The 18,743-nt window shown below is 39.1% G+C and overlaps 2 protein-coding genes across 3 annotated transcripts in view; one reads left to right on the forward strand and one right to left on the reverse strand.

Annotated features, from left to right (window-relative positions):
• LOC103505505 (speckle-type POZ protein A) overlaps positions 1-18,743 on the reverse strand; it is a 144,028-nt gene that overhangs the window by 101,222 nt on the left and 24,063 nt on the right. The gene's annotated exons all lie outside the window — the stretch shown is intronic.
• LOC103505504 lies at positions 7,314-16,124 on the forward strand. Its single transcript, XM_008469843.3, has 2 exons — positions 7,314-7,479; positions 14,475-16,124. Exons 1-2 carry the CDS (start codon positions 7,429-7,431, stop codon positions 14,994-14,996), a joined length of 573 nt encoding a protein of 190 aa, XP_008468065.1. The 5' UTR covers positions 7,314-7,428; the 3' UTR covers positions 14,997-16,124.

Below are 18,743 nucleotides of genomic sequence, written 5' to 3' on the forward strand. Positions count from 1 at the left end.
GGTACGTAAACGCGAACGCAGCGACTTGACCACAACTACTGTGGAGATATTAACTTCAAACTAAAAGTAGATAATATAAGCGACAAACAGTAGAACTTGCTCCGTACAATTCAGAAGTCAGAACCCAGACATTTGGGAAAGCAAACAAGAGAATCGGCCCGATTTTTGAACCTGAAGATTTGAAGAACGAGACCCACTCGTTCAGAGCAGCTTTGCAGAAGCAGAACCCTCGATATGTGTACATTCTATCAAAATTCCCTCTTCTAAATAGGTCAAAATGTTGTCAGCACATGAAAATTCCATCGAGTACAAAATTGCTCAACGTGTATTCAAGGGGGAACTCCTGGTCTTTTCACTCTCACTGCGAAAATTTGCCTACGCCTTGTGTACTTGAGGCTGTCAAAAACTAGGCCTTGCGCAGAATAGGCCTTTTCTGCAGCCGATGTACAGAAAGATAGAGGAACACTGTTTTCGTTCCGCAGCCTAAAAGCGTTTCGGGATAGAAAATTTGTGACCCAGTCTTCTTCTGTCCCAGAATTTTCTCTCGAGAGAAGAAAATATTTCATTGTGGCAGGGATGATATAGATTTTTTGTTAAAAAGGATTTATACAAAGAAGGGCAAATATTATGACCTATTTCAATTTATGTCGATCAAGAGATTAGAAGAAAAAGGATTTGGAAATTTTTCGAAAAATATAAAAAAGTCAAGAGTATGGTACACAACTACACACGGTCCGTGACACACGGCCAAAATATCCAAAATGAATCGTGGCAAACCGTTCACTTTGTTGTTGATCTACTTAAAGATTTAACTAGTTCATAAGATCTTCCTAGATTGCTTTACTTGAGCATCGCATCATCACGACACATAGTGAAAAGGTGAAAACAACTGAACATCATGTTACGCGAAGAATCGAAAACAAAACCCAAGTAAAAAACTAATCTAAACCAAAACCTTACTTTCTCGACAATCTTGCGACGACAAGCGACGGTCTGGTGAAAGAAATTGAAACAATCTTCATCAACACAGAACACATCTCTCTCCGGAGCACAGCACAACATCCAATTCATCATATAATTTCTCTTTACCAGGCCACAACCATTAGCCATGCATTCAAAACAATACACACAATATGTGAAATGAAAACATTGACGCGTTGGAGAAAGAAGTCCGGTGCTTTCATTTAGAGAAACTTTCAAATAACCTCGTTCAGTTTAGAAACTCCAACTCCAATACTGACACAAACTTTGGACCCATTTCTGAGATGATCTTTTTGTTCGGGTGTCTCGCTCCGGTGCGTCTTCAAATCTTTCCTGTCAATCGACATGAGAAGGGATTATTTGAATTCTCAGAGTATTTATTGTTAACTATGTCTATTTTGAAACACTTTCGAGACAGCACTCTTAGACCACCATCGATGTACTATAGGTTGAGACCTGTGACACACATTGAGACAACATTCACCTCTGTCCAACAGCTTATCCCTCAATCGACAACAAATGCTAAACAATTGATCCAGATAACAAAGAGACAATCAAACTCCTACTCACAAAACCTAAATCTACTTATAAAGCGTCCGGTCAAAACGATTGCATCAAAAACAAAAATGCTTGCAACAAACGGTCTGCATAAAAGAGCACAATTGCAGCAAAATTAGTCAAGCAACTGAGGTACCACCAGAAGGCATTGACCAATTAGAGGGGAGACCTTAGCAAATCGGATAGAGTAGGAACGATTACAATTGGTGCTGCTAAAGTAGATTCAGAATTTAGAACAAACACAGGCAAAGCAATCACATAACGAATACGTTCACAATAAGTCAACTTCTATATCAGAGAGATTTCATATAAAACACACTTCCAAGCGCTGTTGTTCCACCTACTACATTTGCGTGAACTAAATACCTAGATTTTTTTTATTATTAAATACATTGAAGGTATATACAAGGTGAGATAAAATACGTTTAGTGTGTTTGTGTAAGTGTAACAGATTGGAACTGTTGGAGTAAATCAATCAGATCTGTAGTGTTGCTGTGGTAAAGTAACGGCTAATTGTAGTCTGGGTACAGTTTAATTCGTCTGACATTTGGTGAGTGGAGATTTATGCAAGTCTAATGTGTATATTGGTGCTGTTCTAATGGTATTTGTGTGATATATGGACACAACATAGGAGGAATGGCAAATAAATACCATGCAGCAAAATCATACACGAGGAATAGTTGGGTATTGCAATTTCTTACATGAAATCTAAATACAACTTTAGATTTATTGATGGAACTGATCAAGGTACCCAAGTTACGAGTAAATCAGACAAAAGACATCTTCTCAACAGGCTTTCTCACAAATACCAATTATGTAAATAATTTCACACCCACTTTCATCTCTCCAAACTCTCAAAATAAAACTTTGCTATTCACCAAATCAATAAAAGGGATCTAGGCAATTGAAAATCGGTGCTTTCAAGCTTCTTCTTATATCGATAGGAAACAGAACAATTATTGTGGAAAACCCCCTTAAAATTTTCATTTCAAATCAATTTTTATTACCCCGTCTTTCCAACAACCAAACCTATTTTCACCTTCATCAACTTTACAAACAAAATCTGTGACCGCCAATCTTTCTATTTTCTAGAGGCACACTTCGGCACCTCTAATGAGATCATGGCAGCACCTTTAAAAGAGACATTAAGATATCGCTTCTTAGCAAGGAAAATACCAAATACCACTAAAATAACCGAGACGTTGTTTAGACTGCTGGGGTAAAGGGACATTTTAGTCTCATTCAAGCAGGATAAACAAGGTATGTATATTCCATTCTATTCTTAACATGAAACATGAACAATACATCACTTTCTTGAACAATATCACTTCTTAGCATGAACAATCCCGCATCTTATCATGAACATCGTCGTGGCAATCGCGAGGGTATCCAGCAAGAACCTCACAGACCCTGTAGCGTACACTACCGTGGTGATTGTTACTCTAGCGTCAAGTATAAGTCAACATTGACTATTTTTTTTCCTTCCATTTTATATTTCGTTACCTCTGATCTTTAAAGAAATGAGACCACGGACTCTTAAAGATTACTCAGAGCGACGTTGAGCGCAATTGTTTCATTCGAATCTAGGATAGGTTCGGTTAACCCTGTCTTGGTCGAGGTCCGAGAATTCTAACTCATCGTGTCCGAGAAACTTTGACTTTAGGGGTTTTTGACGTCGCTCTTTTAAAGGTGTGTCCACACATAGTCGACCGGCCATCGATCGATGTCGACTGAACCGTCCACACTTTGACTTTCAGGGGTTTTTGACGTCGCTCTTTTAAAGGTGTGTCCACACATAGTCGACCGGCCATCGATCGATATCGACTGAACCACCGTCCACACTGCCTCGAAAACAGAGATTCATCAACGGCCGGTCAACTATGTTTGTACACACCTTAATAACTGAGGTCTTCACACGAAGCGACACACGAAGAGATCCCAATCACTCTTAGTTAATGCCTTAAGTACTAGGCTTGCTAAGCCTCATTTTGTATGACGTCGCTCTTTTAAAGGTGTGTCCACACATAGTCGACCGGCCATCGATCGATGTCGACTGAACCGTCCACACTGCCTCGATAACAGAGATTCATCAACGGCCGGTCAACTATGTTTATACACACCTTAATAACTAAGGTCTTCACACGAAGCGACACACGAAGAGATCCCAATCACTCTTAGTTAATGCCTTAAGTACTAGGCTTGCTAAGCCTCATTTTGTACTAGGCCTGCTAAGCCTTATTTTGTACTAGGTCTGCTAAGCCTCATTTTGTACTAGGTCTTCTAAGCCTCATTTTGTACTAGGCCTGCTAAGCCTCATTTTGTACTAGGCCTGCTAAGCCTCATTTTGTACTAGACCTGCTAATGCTAAGCCTCATTTTGTACTAGGTCTGCTAAGCTTCAATTTGTACTAGGTCTGCTAAGCCTCATTTTGTACTAGGTCTGCTAAGCCTCATTTTATACAATCAATTTTTTTTATTATTAGTATTATTATTTTACAAATAAAGCCTCATTTTATACCTACTACATCTACTAAGCCTCATTCTGAAAAAAGGGCTCTAACCCTCTAACTGACCTGCGGATTCCTACTCAAATATTGCCCTTTTTTGCCAATTTTTTCAATCAACACAATCTTTGCCCGAAGGGGTTAAGGGTTAAGGAGAAATCATTTGAACCTCACTAAGTACAGGAGAGTGTACACTGTATCCAAGTACCTTAACACACATTTTGTACCTTAACACAGATTGAAACTCATTTGTATGCAAATCCAAGGAGCTCGCCGAGATGCAAATTTGTTACATTTGGAAATTATTTCACCTTTTTCGTTTCATTATTTCGCTCGCTTCTGCGGGGATTTCGAAAGACCTCTTTATTCGAAATCGTAATATCTCTTTATTCTGCCACAATCTCCAAATCGATTTCGGATTGGACAATTTAAATATCGAGCGTATCTGAAAGCTACTGCAAAAGCTCAATTGTGTGACCTACCGTATCACCAATTCCATCAATATTCAAGCCCCAATTAATAGACCTACAAATATAGACTAGAGAAATAGACCTCTTCAAAAGGCTCAAATACCAAAGACTCTAAAGGTAGAAACACACTGACACGCCACGTGACATGAGGGCAGTGAAGCTATCGTGAACAGAATCGCCTACTATGTTATGGGATTTATGGGAGAACTTCGAACAACACATTTTGTACTAGGTCTGCTAAGCCTCATTTTATACAAACAATTTTATTTATTTGTATTATTATTTTACGAATAAAGCCTCATTTTATACCTACTACATCTACTAAGCCTCATTCTGAAAAAAGGGCACTAACTGACCTGCGGATTCCTACTCAAATATTGCCCTTTTTGCCAATTTTTCAATCAACACAATCTTTGCCCGAAGGGGTTAAGGGTTAAGGAGAAATCATTTGAACCTCACTAAGTACAGGAGAGTGTACACTGTATCCAAGTACCTTAACACACATTTTGTACCTTAACACAGATTGAAACTCATTTGTATGCAAATCCAAGGAGCTCGCCGAGATGCAAATTTGTTACATTTGGAAATTATTTCACCTTTTTCGTTTCATTATTTCGCTCGCTTCTGCGGGGATTTCCAAAGACCTCTTTATTCGTAATCGTAATATCTCTTTATTCTGCCACAATCTCCAAATCGATTTCGGATTGGACAATTTAAATATCGGGCGTATCCGAAAGCTACTGCAAGAGCTCAATTGTGTGACCTACCGTATCACCAATTCCATCAATATTCAAGCCCCAATTAATAGACCTACAAATATAGACTAGAGAAATAGAAAAGGCTCAAATACCAAAGACTCTAAAGGTAGAAACACACTACTAACACGCCACGTGACATGAGGGCAGTGAAGCTATCGTGAACAGAATCGCCTACTATGTTATGGGATTTATGGGAGAACTTCGAACAACATCTTTCTAACTCCCCATGAGCTCACGTGACGTGATAGTAGTTTGTTAGTAGTTACCTGAACATCCACCATTATAGCTATTAACATCATAAGCAGTAGACTGATCGTCATTACAGTATTTGTCATGAATATGAATAAAAGCAGTAGTATGGTCCTGATCACCTGTACCATTTTCACTATTACAGTCAGCGTCACCTGTCACACAGCGTCACTATTACAGTATCACTAAGTATCAATTTCATTATCCAAACTATCACCACAATCGTCATTTTCATTTTAACCATCACCATTTTCATAATAATCATCATTACCACAATCGTCATCACCATCATCATTTTACAAATATAGACTAGAGAAATAGACCTCTTCAAAAGGCTCAAATACCAAAGACTCTAAAGGTAGAAACACACTACTAACACACCACGTGACATGAGGGCAGTGAAGCTATCATGAACAGAATCACCTACTATGTTATGGGATTTATGGGAGAACTTCGAACAACATCTTTCTAACTCCCCATGAGCTCACGTGACGTGATAGTAGTTTGTTAGTAGTTACCTGAACATCATCTACATTTCAACAGCAAACGTAAGATAGAAAACAAGTTAGGTAAAATCCATGTAAAAGAAGACAAATGTATAACGGCAAACATCATCAAGCCCACAAGGCGCTAGATCAACACTACGCGACCTCTCTCAAAGAGTCTCTCCAACCCAATTGGTACAAGGACGGCACACAAGTGACATCAGCAACCCTGTCGCCTGAGAACCATTGGAACCCGCGAGACATCCGTCCGTCCCTGACAATGAGGCAAGGTTTTACTTTAGATATCATCCGAATCAACACCAGCACTATAGGTATTAGCATCATCATATAAGCACTAGTATGAAAGATTACTATGAACATAAGCAGTAGTATGAACAACCATTATAATAATAATACTAATAATAATAATAATAATAATAGTGCTTATTTATACTGCTCGCATAGGACTGAAAAGTCCCTTTACTCCAGCAGTAGGCTAGTTCTGCGTTCGAATTCCAAGCGGGGCAGAAGTCTTCGGAATTGTTCCATTACAGAGATCAACCTGACGGGATAAAAAGACTTTTCAGTCTGGACCTGGTGTAATGTGACTTGTCACTGAGTACTTTTTGCAATTATTTTGTTACTTTTAAATTGAAATTAAGTTCTTTTTCTTAAGCCGTATCCACACACCGATGTGGACCGACGGCCGGTCGACGATGTGTAGACACACCTTTGTACTTTGTGCAATCTCCACGCAAACTCATTCTCACGCCCTCTTCGCGCGTGGCTAATTAATGAAGAACCAAGGTTAATGTTCGTTCTTAGTTTGATTTAGCACCATTTCGAGAGGTGTCATGGAAGAAAATTATTAAAAACAAACTTTTCTAGTAGTTATTCTTTATACAAAGTCCCGACAAGTAGTGGTTTACACAAAGTCTGCTCTAGTAGTTGTTGTTTATACAAATTCCCGACAAGTAGTGATTCACACAATGTTTGCTCTAGTAGTGGTCCTAGAAAGCCCAGTGCAGGGAGAAAGAAGATTTCCATTGCCACCCCCAACCCCTTATTATTGAGAGTGGTGGTACCAATAACCAATCACTTCTTACTCCCTGTCCTTGTCCCTTTTACCTTGGAGATCTGACGGTTCCCCTTTGAGCCGTCAACATACGTTTGCTGTTGAAATGTAGATGATGTTAAGGTAACTACTAACAAACTACTATCACGTCACGTGAGCTCATGGGGAGTTAGAAAGATGTTGTTCGAAGTTCTCCCATAAATCCCATACCCAAAAAATGGCACAAGGGAACACTTGTGAGCTAATACAGCCATTTCATTCGGGGCAGACAATTCTAGCACTGCAGCGCGATGGATCATTTTCTATTTGAACAAGCAAGCTACTTGAAAACCTTGAAGTAGTCACTAGAATGGCTCCGAACCGTGTGGCCCTGCTTTGGATTGTTCTCTGTTCGTCAAAGGTAAGTCAAAATATGTAGTAAGATAGAAAACAAGTTAGGTAAAATCCATGTAAAAGAAGACAATGTATAAGGGCAAACATCATCAAGCCCACAAGGCGCTAGATCAACAGTACGCGACCTCTCTCAAAGAGTCTCTCCAACTCAATTGGTACAAGGACGGCACACAAAATCACAAATGACATCAGCAACCCTGTCGCCTGAGAACCATTGGAACCCGCGAGACATCCGTCCGTCCCTGACAATGAGGCAAGGTTTTACTTTAGATATCATCCGAATCAACACCAGCACTATAGGTATTAGCATCATCATATAAGCACTAGTATGAAAGATTACTATGAACATAAGCAGTAGTATGAACAATCATTATAATAATAGTGTTTATTATATTTATACTGCTCGCATAGGACTGAAAAGTCCCTTTACTCCAGCAGTAGGCTACTACTATTATTATTGTGGTCAAATTCTCAAATTATGTTGAGGAGAAAATTCCATACCTCGGCTGGGATTGAACCCACGCCCTCCTGTTTACCAGTCGAGCGCCTTGACCACTACACCACCGAGGCAGGTGATTATAGTCATTAACACCATCATAAGTACTAGTATGAGCTTGAGCATGAGCCAGTAGTATGCACCACCATTATAGCTATTAACATCATAAGCAGTAGACTGATCGTCATTACAGTATTTGTCATGAATATGAATAAAAGCAGTAGTATGGTCCTGACAATCTGTACCTTTTTTACTATTATAATCTGCGTTAATATCACTATGATGTTCAATATCATCGTTATTACTAAAATTGTGATTAATATCATTCAAAGCAGTAGTATGGTCCTGATCATCTGTACCTTTTTCACTATTACAGTCAGCGTCACCTGTCACACAGCGTCACTATTACAGTATCACTAAGTATCAATTTCATTATCCCAACTATCACCACAATCGTCATTTTCATTTTAACCATCACCATTTTCATAATAATCATCATTACCACAATCGAACCATTATAGCTATTAACATCATAAGCAGTAGACTGATCATTACAGTATTTGTCATGAATATCAATAAAAGCAGTAGTATGGTCCTGAACATCTGTACCATTTTCACTATTACAGTCAGCGTCACTATTACAGTATCACTAAGTATCAAGCGGTCAAACTTTCGACTTGGCGGGGCGGAGCGCTGCCACGCTCCTTAATTTCATTATCCCAACTATCACCACAATCGTCATTTTCATTTTAACCATCACCATTTTCATAATAATCATCATTACCACAATCGTCATCACCATCATCATTATCATTACCACAATCGTCATCACCATCATCATTACAATAAATGTCATTATAACTATAACAATCATTATCAAAAGTATCATCGTGTAGTGACTATTATTATAGTCATCGCGAGAGACTCAATGTCAAATCCTCGACTGCCGAGTCAGATCAGCCTGAATTCGTAGGGAGGTGACAATCGTCATCACCATCATCATTACAATAAATGTCATTATAACTATAACAATCATTATCAAAAGTATCATCATGTAGTGACTATTATTATAGTCATCGCGAGAGACTCAATGTCAAATCCTCGACTGCCGAGTCAGATCAGCCTGAATTCGTAGGGAGGTTAGGACCAGGTAGGTAATGTGTTCTCATCTCAAGTGGTATTCTCACGTACATAATGGTATCAGGGGCGTTCACAGAAGGGGCCAGGATGCTTCGGGCCCAGGGTTTTTAAGGGGGGATTTAAGCCCAGACTTCTCAAGGGCATCCGATTCCTGCCCCGAGACCAGGCTCCTCAAGAGCACTTGCAGTAGGTACCCCTCTTGGCACAAATTAATTTTCTATGAGATTGGTTGATTTGGGTTTTTCGACAAATTCCAAGTCTTGTGATCTAATTCTAACAGGTAATAGAATCTCTTAGAGAAATCACGTTCTTCCCAAAAATTCTTAGATAAAAAATCCCAGTGATAGGAACATGAAAGTAATATTCAACGGGACTATTGTTCAGGATATTAGGGATTGGATTTCAAAGGATATCTCACCAGACGATAATGAATTGGATATCTGGTTTCGTGGTTCTTCATTACAAATCGGTCACTTTTCACATGGTTTTATTCAACTGATTAGTTTACGCCGGGAAGCCCTAGGTGTGTGAATTGAAACTTCCTCTTCGTAAAAGTATTGTAGAGACCCGGAATTTTCTCAACTAGGTCACATCTCCATTCACTACGCTTATGGCGATCTCGATATTGTTCAAAGCCAACCGGATTTAAGTTTGAAGAGGACAATGGTGCGGTTTAGTACGTCCTCTTAATGAGCCTTGAGTCCATTTAGCTCAATTAAAGATCCCAACATCAGGAGACTTTTTTTTCAATCGAGTTAAATTAAATCAACTGATTAAGAGCGAATTTAATGTAGATAAAATACTCAGTAAATCTTACTGAGAGTTTACAGGTAATTATTATCAATGAAACATCTCACTGAAATTCCAAACGATCTAATTTTTATACTGGTGAAAATATTAAGGTCATGGAGCCCGGTCCACTTTTGTCAAATATTAAAAGTGAAGATTATATTCACATGGATCTAAATATTCTAAATGAATCCGTCAGCGAACTTAATTTAAATTTGGAATAATGAGAACATCACAACCTTTGATTAAAAAATGAAACGCCCAATTGAAAAATCTCCAGGGTTCCATTTTGAATCGAGGTCCACGAGCGAATCCGTCAGCGAATTTAATTCAAATTTGGATTAATGAGAACATCACAACCTTTGATTAAAAAATGAAACGCCCAATTGAAAAATCTCCAGGGTTCCATTTTGAATCGAGGTCCACGAGCAAATCAACAAAATTGATTCGGCCCCTAAATTTGATTCGATAAAAGCGGACACAATCAGAGCGGACACAATCAGGACGCGTTATCAGCATAAAATTATGATAAGGAAATCAATTTGGGTGTCGTACAGAGAAAAACCTTCGAATTTAGGATAATGTTCCCATTTCAAGTGGGCCTCGTGAATCATATGGTTGCGTGTGTGCTAAGTCCTCATTTTTATATTGTGTGTTCTAAATTTTTGAATAATTTTGCTAAAAAAAAAATTAAGGAGGACGAGGTCATTAAATCATTTGTTTATTGTTTTAACGATTCTTTGCCTTCTTCTCATTCAAATATTGGGATGTGTATATGGTTTATCTTCCCAAGTGGGGCGAATACATCAGCACCGTTATGGTCATTATCATTAAGTACATCATTAGGAGAGTGTTTGATCATTCATCGGCGAATGAGAAACTGGGACCAAAACGACATGCACTCTACGCCACGTGCCGAGCGAAATCTAAACATCACACTTTTCGTAGGATAGGTACGAGATATTGGAAATGTTATATTTCTCTGAAATGGATTCGGTATGAAATGACGATTCAATTGAAGTCCATATGAAAAACATTTAGGGTAGGTACGAGATGAAGCCCTCAAATTTTCAATGAATTCGAGTATAAGTCCTTTTCTTTATAAGTAGTTGGTCACATATCTGAAGAATTAATCATAAGAATGAAATATGTACTAGAGATAGAGCAAATCATAGGTATTTTTATTAGCTAAATTCAAATTCAGTGCGATTTTATGTTCAGACACAATCAAAACGTTGGGCTCGTGTACTGCTAAACTATGGTACAGGAGGACACAATTTTATAACATCTATCTTGGGGAGGTACGTCCAGTCGTTGATGATTCTCCCATTTCCCACAAAACATTCAACACAATACTTCAGGGAGGGAAAGAAACATTGGTCATTTCCATTCGACCAATCCCAAAGCACTCAACAATGGGAATGGGATAATGGGAAACTATCCCTTTAAATAATCCCGACTCATATGTATTATTCAAAAGCTCCAAGTGGGACACCAAGAACCAAGACACCCATTCCGATCCAAACCATTCATCAATCAAACTCAAGCGGTGACAGCTCTCTCAGTATCAAACTTTCACTCGACAGGCTTTTGACGTTCGAAGAAAATTGTGCAACTTTTATCACGGCACTCTGGAGGAATCTTCTGGGGCGAAAAAAGGAGCAGACTTGTGAACTTTGACGAAACAGATAAAAAAAAGGTTTCTCTCAAAATATATTTCTTGCACGGTCTAGTAAGTTTTTGAAGCTTTCATAATGGTTCCGTCGAAATAAGAAGAGCGAGGAAAAATCTGATGCAAACGATTTCCCTTGAGGCACGGTTACATTAAGCTGTGTCCAACTGTCTTCATAGAATTGATCAACGACGAGCATCAATCGACGGGCGACTGACACGTCCACATAACAACGAAAATACATCGATAATAATCGATCGAAACCGTACATTCTTAACTGATGTTCGTCGATTTTGTGTGGACGCAGCTTTAAGGTGTGTCCACACATAGACGACTGTCCGTCGATCGACGGCTGGTCGACTATGTTTGAACACACCTTTAGAGCAGACTTCTATAACCAACATCGCGCGATCGAATCAAACTCAAAAATATCTATTCATATTGGTTAGTAGCAATGCTCCAACTTTTTGTACCAATACCATCTTCCAATGAAAATACTATGGATGCTGCTGCTTCAGTAAGAGCCCCTTCTTTAGCAGCATCTAATGATGCTTCAGCACCATCTTTCTAATAAATAATGCTTCAGGAAATCAGCAGCAGACGAGGGGGCAGCTCTCAATTGATGAGTTATGCTTCTTTCATAATGGTTCCGCCGAAATAAGACAGTTTTGAGCGAGGAAAAATCCGATGCAAACGATTTCCCTTGAGGCACGGTTACATTAAGCTGTGTCCAACTGTCTTCATAGAATTAATCAACGACGAGCATCAATTGACGGGCGACTGACACGTCCACATAACGAAAATAGATCGATAATAATCGATCGAAACCGTCCACTCTTAACTGATGTTCGTCGATTTTGTGTGGACGCAGCTTTAAGGTGTGTCCACACATAGACGACTGTCCGTCAATCGACGGCTGGTCGACTATGTTTGAACACACCTTTAGAGCAGACTTCTATAACCAACATCGCGCGATCGAATCAAACTCAAATATATCTATTCATATTGGTTAGTAGCAATGCTTCAACTTTTTGTTCCAATACCATCTTCCAATGAAAATACTATGGATGCTGCTGCTTCAGTAAGAGCCCCTTCTTTAGCAGCATCTAATAATGCTTCAGCACCATCTTTCTAATAAATAATGCTTCAGGAAATCAGCAGCAGACGAGGGGGCAGCTCTCAATTGATGAGTTATGCTTCAAGTGGTTTCGAGATTTGTGAATAACAAATCCTGATTGTACTCCATCTGCTTCAATTGTATACAAGCGTATTGGCCATGTCTGCTCCCATTGTTGGAGTACCTCTATTGCGAACATCTTCTTCAACATTTTCATTATTTGGAAATGTTTTTCACTCGACCCGAATATATATATAAAAAAAAGAGAAATATGGGAAAATGAGGATCCTGCCAGTGATACTTCAGACTAATGAGAAAAATACGTAGAGGCTGAGGAGAAGGGGAGATATATAAAAAAAGAGAAATATGGGAAAATGAGGATCCTGCCAGTGATACTTCAGACTAATGAGAAAAATACGTAGAGGCTGAGGAGAAGGGGAGGGAATGAGGAAGAAGAGGGAGGAAAAGGAAGAGGAGGGAGAGAATGAGGAGGAGGAGGAAGAGATAAATGAGGACAGGCTGAGAGGAGAGATGCTAAGAGAAATGGTTCGTTACCGACATCTCTTGACCCAGCTCCCTCTTCCTCTCCTTTCTCTTTTCTTTCGATTCATTCTTTCTCTTTCCAAATGAGTCTTTCGTTCTAGATAAAAGTTGGATGGATGAAATCGTTGAATCTTGAAATCCGTGTCTTCCACACTAAACATCGTTCTAGATAAAAGTTGGATGGATGAAATCGTTGATTACTGGACATCTCTTATAATCTTGTTAATGATGGTCTAATCTCTCTTTTTAGAGATAAATGAGGACAGGCTGAGAGGAGAGATGCTAAGAGAAATGGTTCGTTACCGACATCTCTTGACCCAGCTCCTAAGTTATTCGATTCCGTTTTTAACATCGATTGAATGTTTTGTTATTATGTACTTTATTTTTCTTCTATATACCCTCGGGAAAAGTTGATTAGGGATTTAGGGAACCTATAGGAAGGTAAACCAAGTGTTATTGCACTTGTTAATCAAAAATTATGAACTAGTGGTTGACCCGTTTTTTGTACGGGATCAGCGTGGCATAAGAGTCATAACTTTGAGGTGCTGCCATTTTGAATCGGGATGGAATTTGACAAATTTAAATAGCCTATGTCACCCTCAGTACTCTTCTCAACAACCACAAAAAATTTCATCAAAATCGGTCAAGCCGTTTTTTCGATGTACATTCGCACTGTTTTTCATTTCTCACAAACCTCATCCCAAAACGTAGACATATTCAGCATAATAGCCCGAAATTTCTGTTCGATCAAACGCACTCAGTGTCAGACACCTGAACAAAAGCCATATCAAGCAGAAAAACGAAATTTCAGCAAAGAACACCTTTAAAATTTGCAAACAAGGACAGGATTGATCCCTTTTCAGATGAAATTGTGCATACTTCTTCGATTATTCTTCAACTAAGATTGAAGAGCAAAACTATACATGTACATGTTTCTGTGTATGCAAATGCAACAATTTAGTCGAATTTCGCGTTATTTTCATAGTATAACTTCTCGCTGTTTCTTATTTTCAAAAAATGTTCTAGAAAATTAAAATGTTCTCTAATTTTAGTTATTAAGATAGCGGACATGCAAAGGCATGCTATTTCTTGTGTTTTTGGGGACCTTGAATACATACTTAGTGAATGGGACAACGATAGGAGATCCTTTCAGTTCTTTTAAAATCTTAAACGATTTAAAGTCCATTCTTTCTTTGTTCTTTTATTAATATTAAAAAAAAAAATCCTTTTTCTCTCCCCTTTTAGACAATTCTCGGCTCTCAAGTCATCCTGAATCCGGCTGTGCTGCCCCGTATCCAAATCCCTGGCATACCCAGTGTCGCCTATCCAGCCAACATTCCCGTCCATCAGATCATCAACGGTGTGCCAACGCTCACCCATACCATCGTGGGCGTGAACCCACTTACAGGACAGAGCATCCTGAGTCCTGCGATAGTGCCCAACCCAGCCGTGTCTGTCGTTTCCAAAACTGCCATTACAGGAACTGTGGGCACCCAATATTTCCCGACGACGGACGCCAATAACAACCAAGTCTTGGTGTCCATCCCCTCGGGACAATATTTCCTGACGACGGACGCCAATAACAACCATGTCTTGGTGCTCGTCCCCTCGGGAACATTACCCCAAGTGACCGTCCCAAGCACGTACTCATCCGTGGGTTACATCAACGGTGTCCCCCTGGTGCCTCCATCAGTGACTGTGGTTAACATGGAAGCCCCAAAATCAGACAACTCTACGTCTCCCAATGGCACCCAAAAACACTCATAATCACTGCCCTAGATTCCTTCCCGCACAGTCCCCGTCAAGTCGGAATTACAAGTTAGGTCTTTCCGTCTTTCGAATACTGCCAGTTTTAGCCTGCTAAAATACGGAATAGTTTTTTAGAGCAAGCTGAATGGATTAAAGAATGGATTGAAATACATGATAATCGTGTGTGATAGCTGTGTATTTGCAAAAAATCATATTATTATTGCATTTACCTTTTGATAGTCACAGACATTATTATTTAGCTTCAGCACTTATTACTTTGATTTCTATTATCATTATTTCGAGGAAATAGGAGTAAGTAGAGCTTCAAAAGTTTAAATGCTTCTTTTTTGCAATTCAATAATTTTTTGATCCATTTCGTTTTAGCTCCCACAAACCGTTTGTTAACTCGAATTATATGAACCAGTATTTCTATTTAACACAAAATAAAATGGATCAAAGGTTATTTATTTCTAATTTTTCATAAATATTTTTCAGTAGATACTCTGGGACAATTCGGGTTAAACTCTGACACAAGAGGTGTTCCATTGGGTTTTTGTCGCACATGACTTTGCACTAATTACATCAGGTCCTAGCTCACTAGAACACATGTTGATCTCCCGAAGAAACACATGTTTTATTGTCAACTTATGAAGGAATACACGTTTAAAACACATCATCAGCAAATGACGTCAAGGGATACGCGTAGAAAAAACTTGGGTTCCGAAAAAATATGGTTTTGTGGCCTTCAACGCAAAAAATATTGGAAATGTTATATTTCTCTGAAATGGATTCGGTATGAAATGACGATTCAATTGAAGTCCATATGAAAAACATTTAGGGTGGATAACATGTTTTGAACATTTACAATTATCTCTAAAAAGGCCATAGAAAGAGGGAAAGTTTGGATACTTTACTCGAACATAGTGCGTTTTCCTAGCTCAGGAATTTAAGCAAAGCTACTCCATTTCAGTTACGAAGCGGATTCTTTTGCAACAGGGCGAACGGAGATACAAAGTCTTAAATAGATGGTACCTAACGCGATGCTAAAATCTATCTCTTGTCACTAAAACTTTGAATGAACTAGCAATATCTAAATCTCAAACAAAAACAATAGAAAGTAAAAATCGGAGTCCAATAACTTCTGAGACAGCCTATACAAATGTTATTGCCCATCAAAAAGGTGGTGATAAATCGCGGAATATTCCAACTGTGCATCAATCGGATCATTCACTTCTCATCTCGACTTACACGTGGTACTTTCCAAGCCACGTGGTATCTCTAGGTAGCCATCGAGTCCCGAGGTCGCGGGTTCAAATCCCCGTGGACACTTCTCACTACCAAGGCCATCTGAAGTGTACCTTGAGGGAGCTTTCTAAACAGAGGACTGTGTAACAATATCTCCGCCTTCGTCACACTTGATGAATCACAAGAGCAGGGACTTTCTTGGGGATATTAATGCTTCATATTGCTCGGATAGGACTGAAAAGTTCCTTTACTCCAGCAGTAAGCTACTAATATAAGTGGTCAAGAAGCCCTACCAGCTAAGAGGTAGTTCGCTGGACACGTAATCCACTAGGTAGCCATCGAGTCCCGAGGTCGCGGGTTCAAATCCCCGTGGACACTTCTCACTACCAAGGCCATCTGAAGTGTACCTTGAGGGGGCTTTCTAAACAGAGGACTAGGGGACTGTGTAACAATATCTCTGCCTTCGTCACACTTGATGAATCACAAGAGCAGGGACTTTCTTGGGGATATTAATGCTTCACATTGCTCGGATAATAGGACTGAAAAATTCCTTTACTCCAGCAGTAAGCTACTAATATGTGTGGTCAAGAAGCCCTACCAGCTAAGAGGTAGTTCGCTGGACACGTAATCCAGGGGGGCTAGGTTTTAAGTAGTACCAGAAGCGATATAAGTTAGAAGCGTCATTTTACGAGGTTACAAATTAAAAGGTTTGCTTGAACACTATCTACACTATCGAGGTAGCCTCAGTTTTAACTGAAATTACATATCAATGCTTTTGGGACAAATATCAGTAGGTATGTACATACCTAAATATGATTAAATGTTGAATTTGGGGCCCGTTTTGGTGACCTGGAATGGCTCGAAAGCGATATAAGTTAGAAGCGTCATTTTACGAGGTTACAAATTAAAAGGTTTGCTTGAACACTATCTACACTATCGAGGTAGCCTCAGTCTTAACTGAAATTACATATCAATGCTTTTGGGACAAAATATCAGTAGGTACATAATTATGTACATAGCTAAATATAATTAAATGTTGAATTTTGGGCCCGTTTTGGTGACCTGGAATGGCTCGAGGACCAACTCTGTTCTACTGAGATTGAATAGGTGAGAAATCTCGTATTAGTGTAAGCCCCTGGTAGTTTTTCAAGAAGCTTTGAACCATTGCGTGTGAGGGTCATTGAGTAGATTTTGGACTCGGGTATGAACGATTATACTTGGGTTATTTCAATTGATTCCACTGTTGATATTTAGTTTCACGATTTGTTCTTTTCTTGTCACATAGCGTGTACAATGTACAATTGATTGCATATACATACATAATCTCAAGTGGTCCGCGAGATTTTTGGTTTATCAATAGTGATCCGCCAATTCTAAAAGGTTAAGAACCCCTGGTCTAGGAGATAAGTGACTTGCGATAACAAAACAGGAACAAAGGAAAATGTGAAGAAGAAACAGATGATGAAACAAAAACTCAAAGAAAAAGAAATAATATAAGAACATGACAAGGCAATGGCAAAATAAGAACAAACACAAACAAAGACAAGGTATGTAAAGGAGGCAGAAAAAGGTACAGAGAAAAAGCTAATTACATGGAGGGACGAGGAGAGGGAAAACAGGGAAAATCCCTGAAATTGGACAATATAAGTAGTATAATATGATAAACGAACATATGAAACTACCCAAGAAGAAAAGTGAGTAGATTTTGGACTCGGGTATGAACGATTATACTTGGGTTATTTCAATTGATTCCACTGTTGATATTTAGTTTCACGATTTGTTCATATTTTTAGTTTCACGATTTGTTCTTTTGTATTTCCATCAAGGGTTATGCATTTCAGACAATAGATTTTAGGATTTTTCGGTAGTGTGTTCAGTACAAGTTCAGTGGTCTCGATCAAATAGCCAAGGACAGTTCAGGTGTTTGAACTTCAACTTATTCTGAAAAGAAGTCTTTTTTTCCTGGAAGGCGCTTAACTCTAGCCAGTAGGTTGTTCGCGCCGAAAAGTAATTTTCATTTCGTATTGCATTATTGGACGTCCCATGTAATAATGAAGTAGGGAGAGGGGGAGGAAAAGGCTGAGGAGAGGATGAGAAAGAGGAGGAAGGAGCCATATATGTATATATGTAGGAGGAAGAAGAAAGGCGAAAAGAGATAGACAAAGAGGAAAGGAGGGAGAGAGAGAGAGAGATGCAGAATCCCAAGAGAAGTCTGACCTACGACCATATTGTAGGAAGCTCCATATTAGTGAGAGAGATGGAAAGAGGGAGAGAGAAAAGGATGGAGATAGGAAAGGGAGAGGGAGATACAAAGAGAGAGGGAAAGAGAGATATAAAAGAAAGGAGGCTGAGAGAGAGAGATGGAGAATGTGTGTAGTTTTTTTATGGGTCGATAAAGCGTTAAAGCGCAGACACGAGGCAAATATATTGTATTGAGAGAGAGAGAGAGAGAGAGAGAGAGAGAGAGAGAGAGAGAGAGAGAGAGAGAGAGAGAGAGAGAGAGAGAGAGAGAAATAAATA

This window comes from Diaphorina citri, unplaced genomic scaffold (genome assembly GCF_000475195.1).
Source record: "Diaphorina citri unplaced genomic scaffold, Diaci psyllid genome assembly version 1.1 scaffold179, whole genome shotgun sequence".
Classification (NCBI taxonomy): Eukaryota; Metazoa; Arthropoda; class Insecta; order Hemiptera; family Psyllidae; genus Diaphorina; species Diaphorina citri.

Coding starts and splice junctions, on each gene's coding strand:
- LOC103505504 (XM_008469843.3), top strand. CDS start 7,429: ATGGCTCCGAACCGTGTGGCCCTGCTTTGGATTGTTCTCTGTTCGTCA. Junction 7,480..14,474: donor TTGTTCTCTGTTCGTCAAAG/GTAAGTCAAAAT, acceptor CTCCCCTTTTAG/ACAATTCTCGGCTCTCAAGT.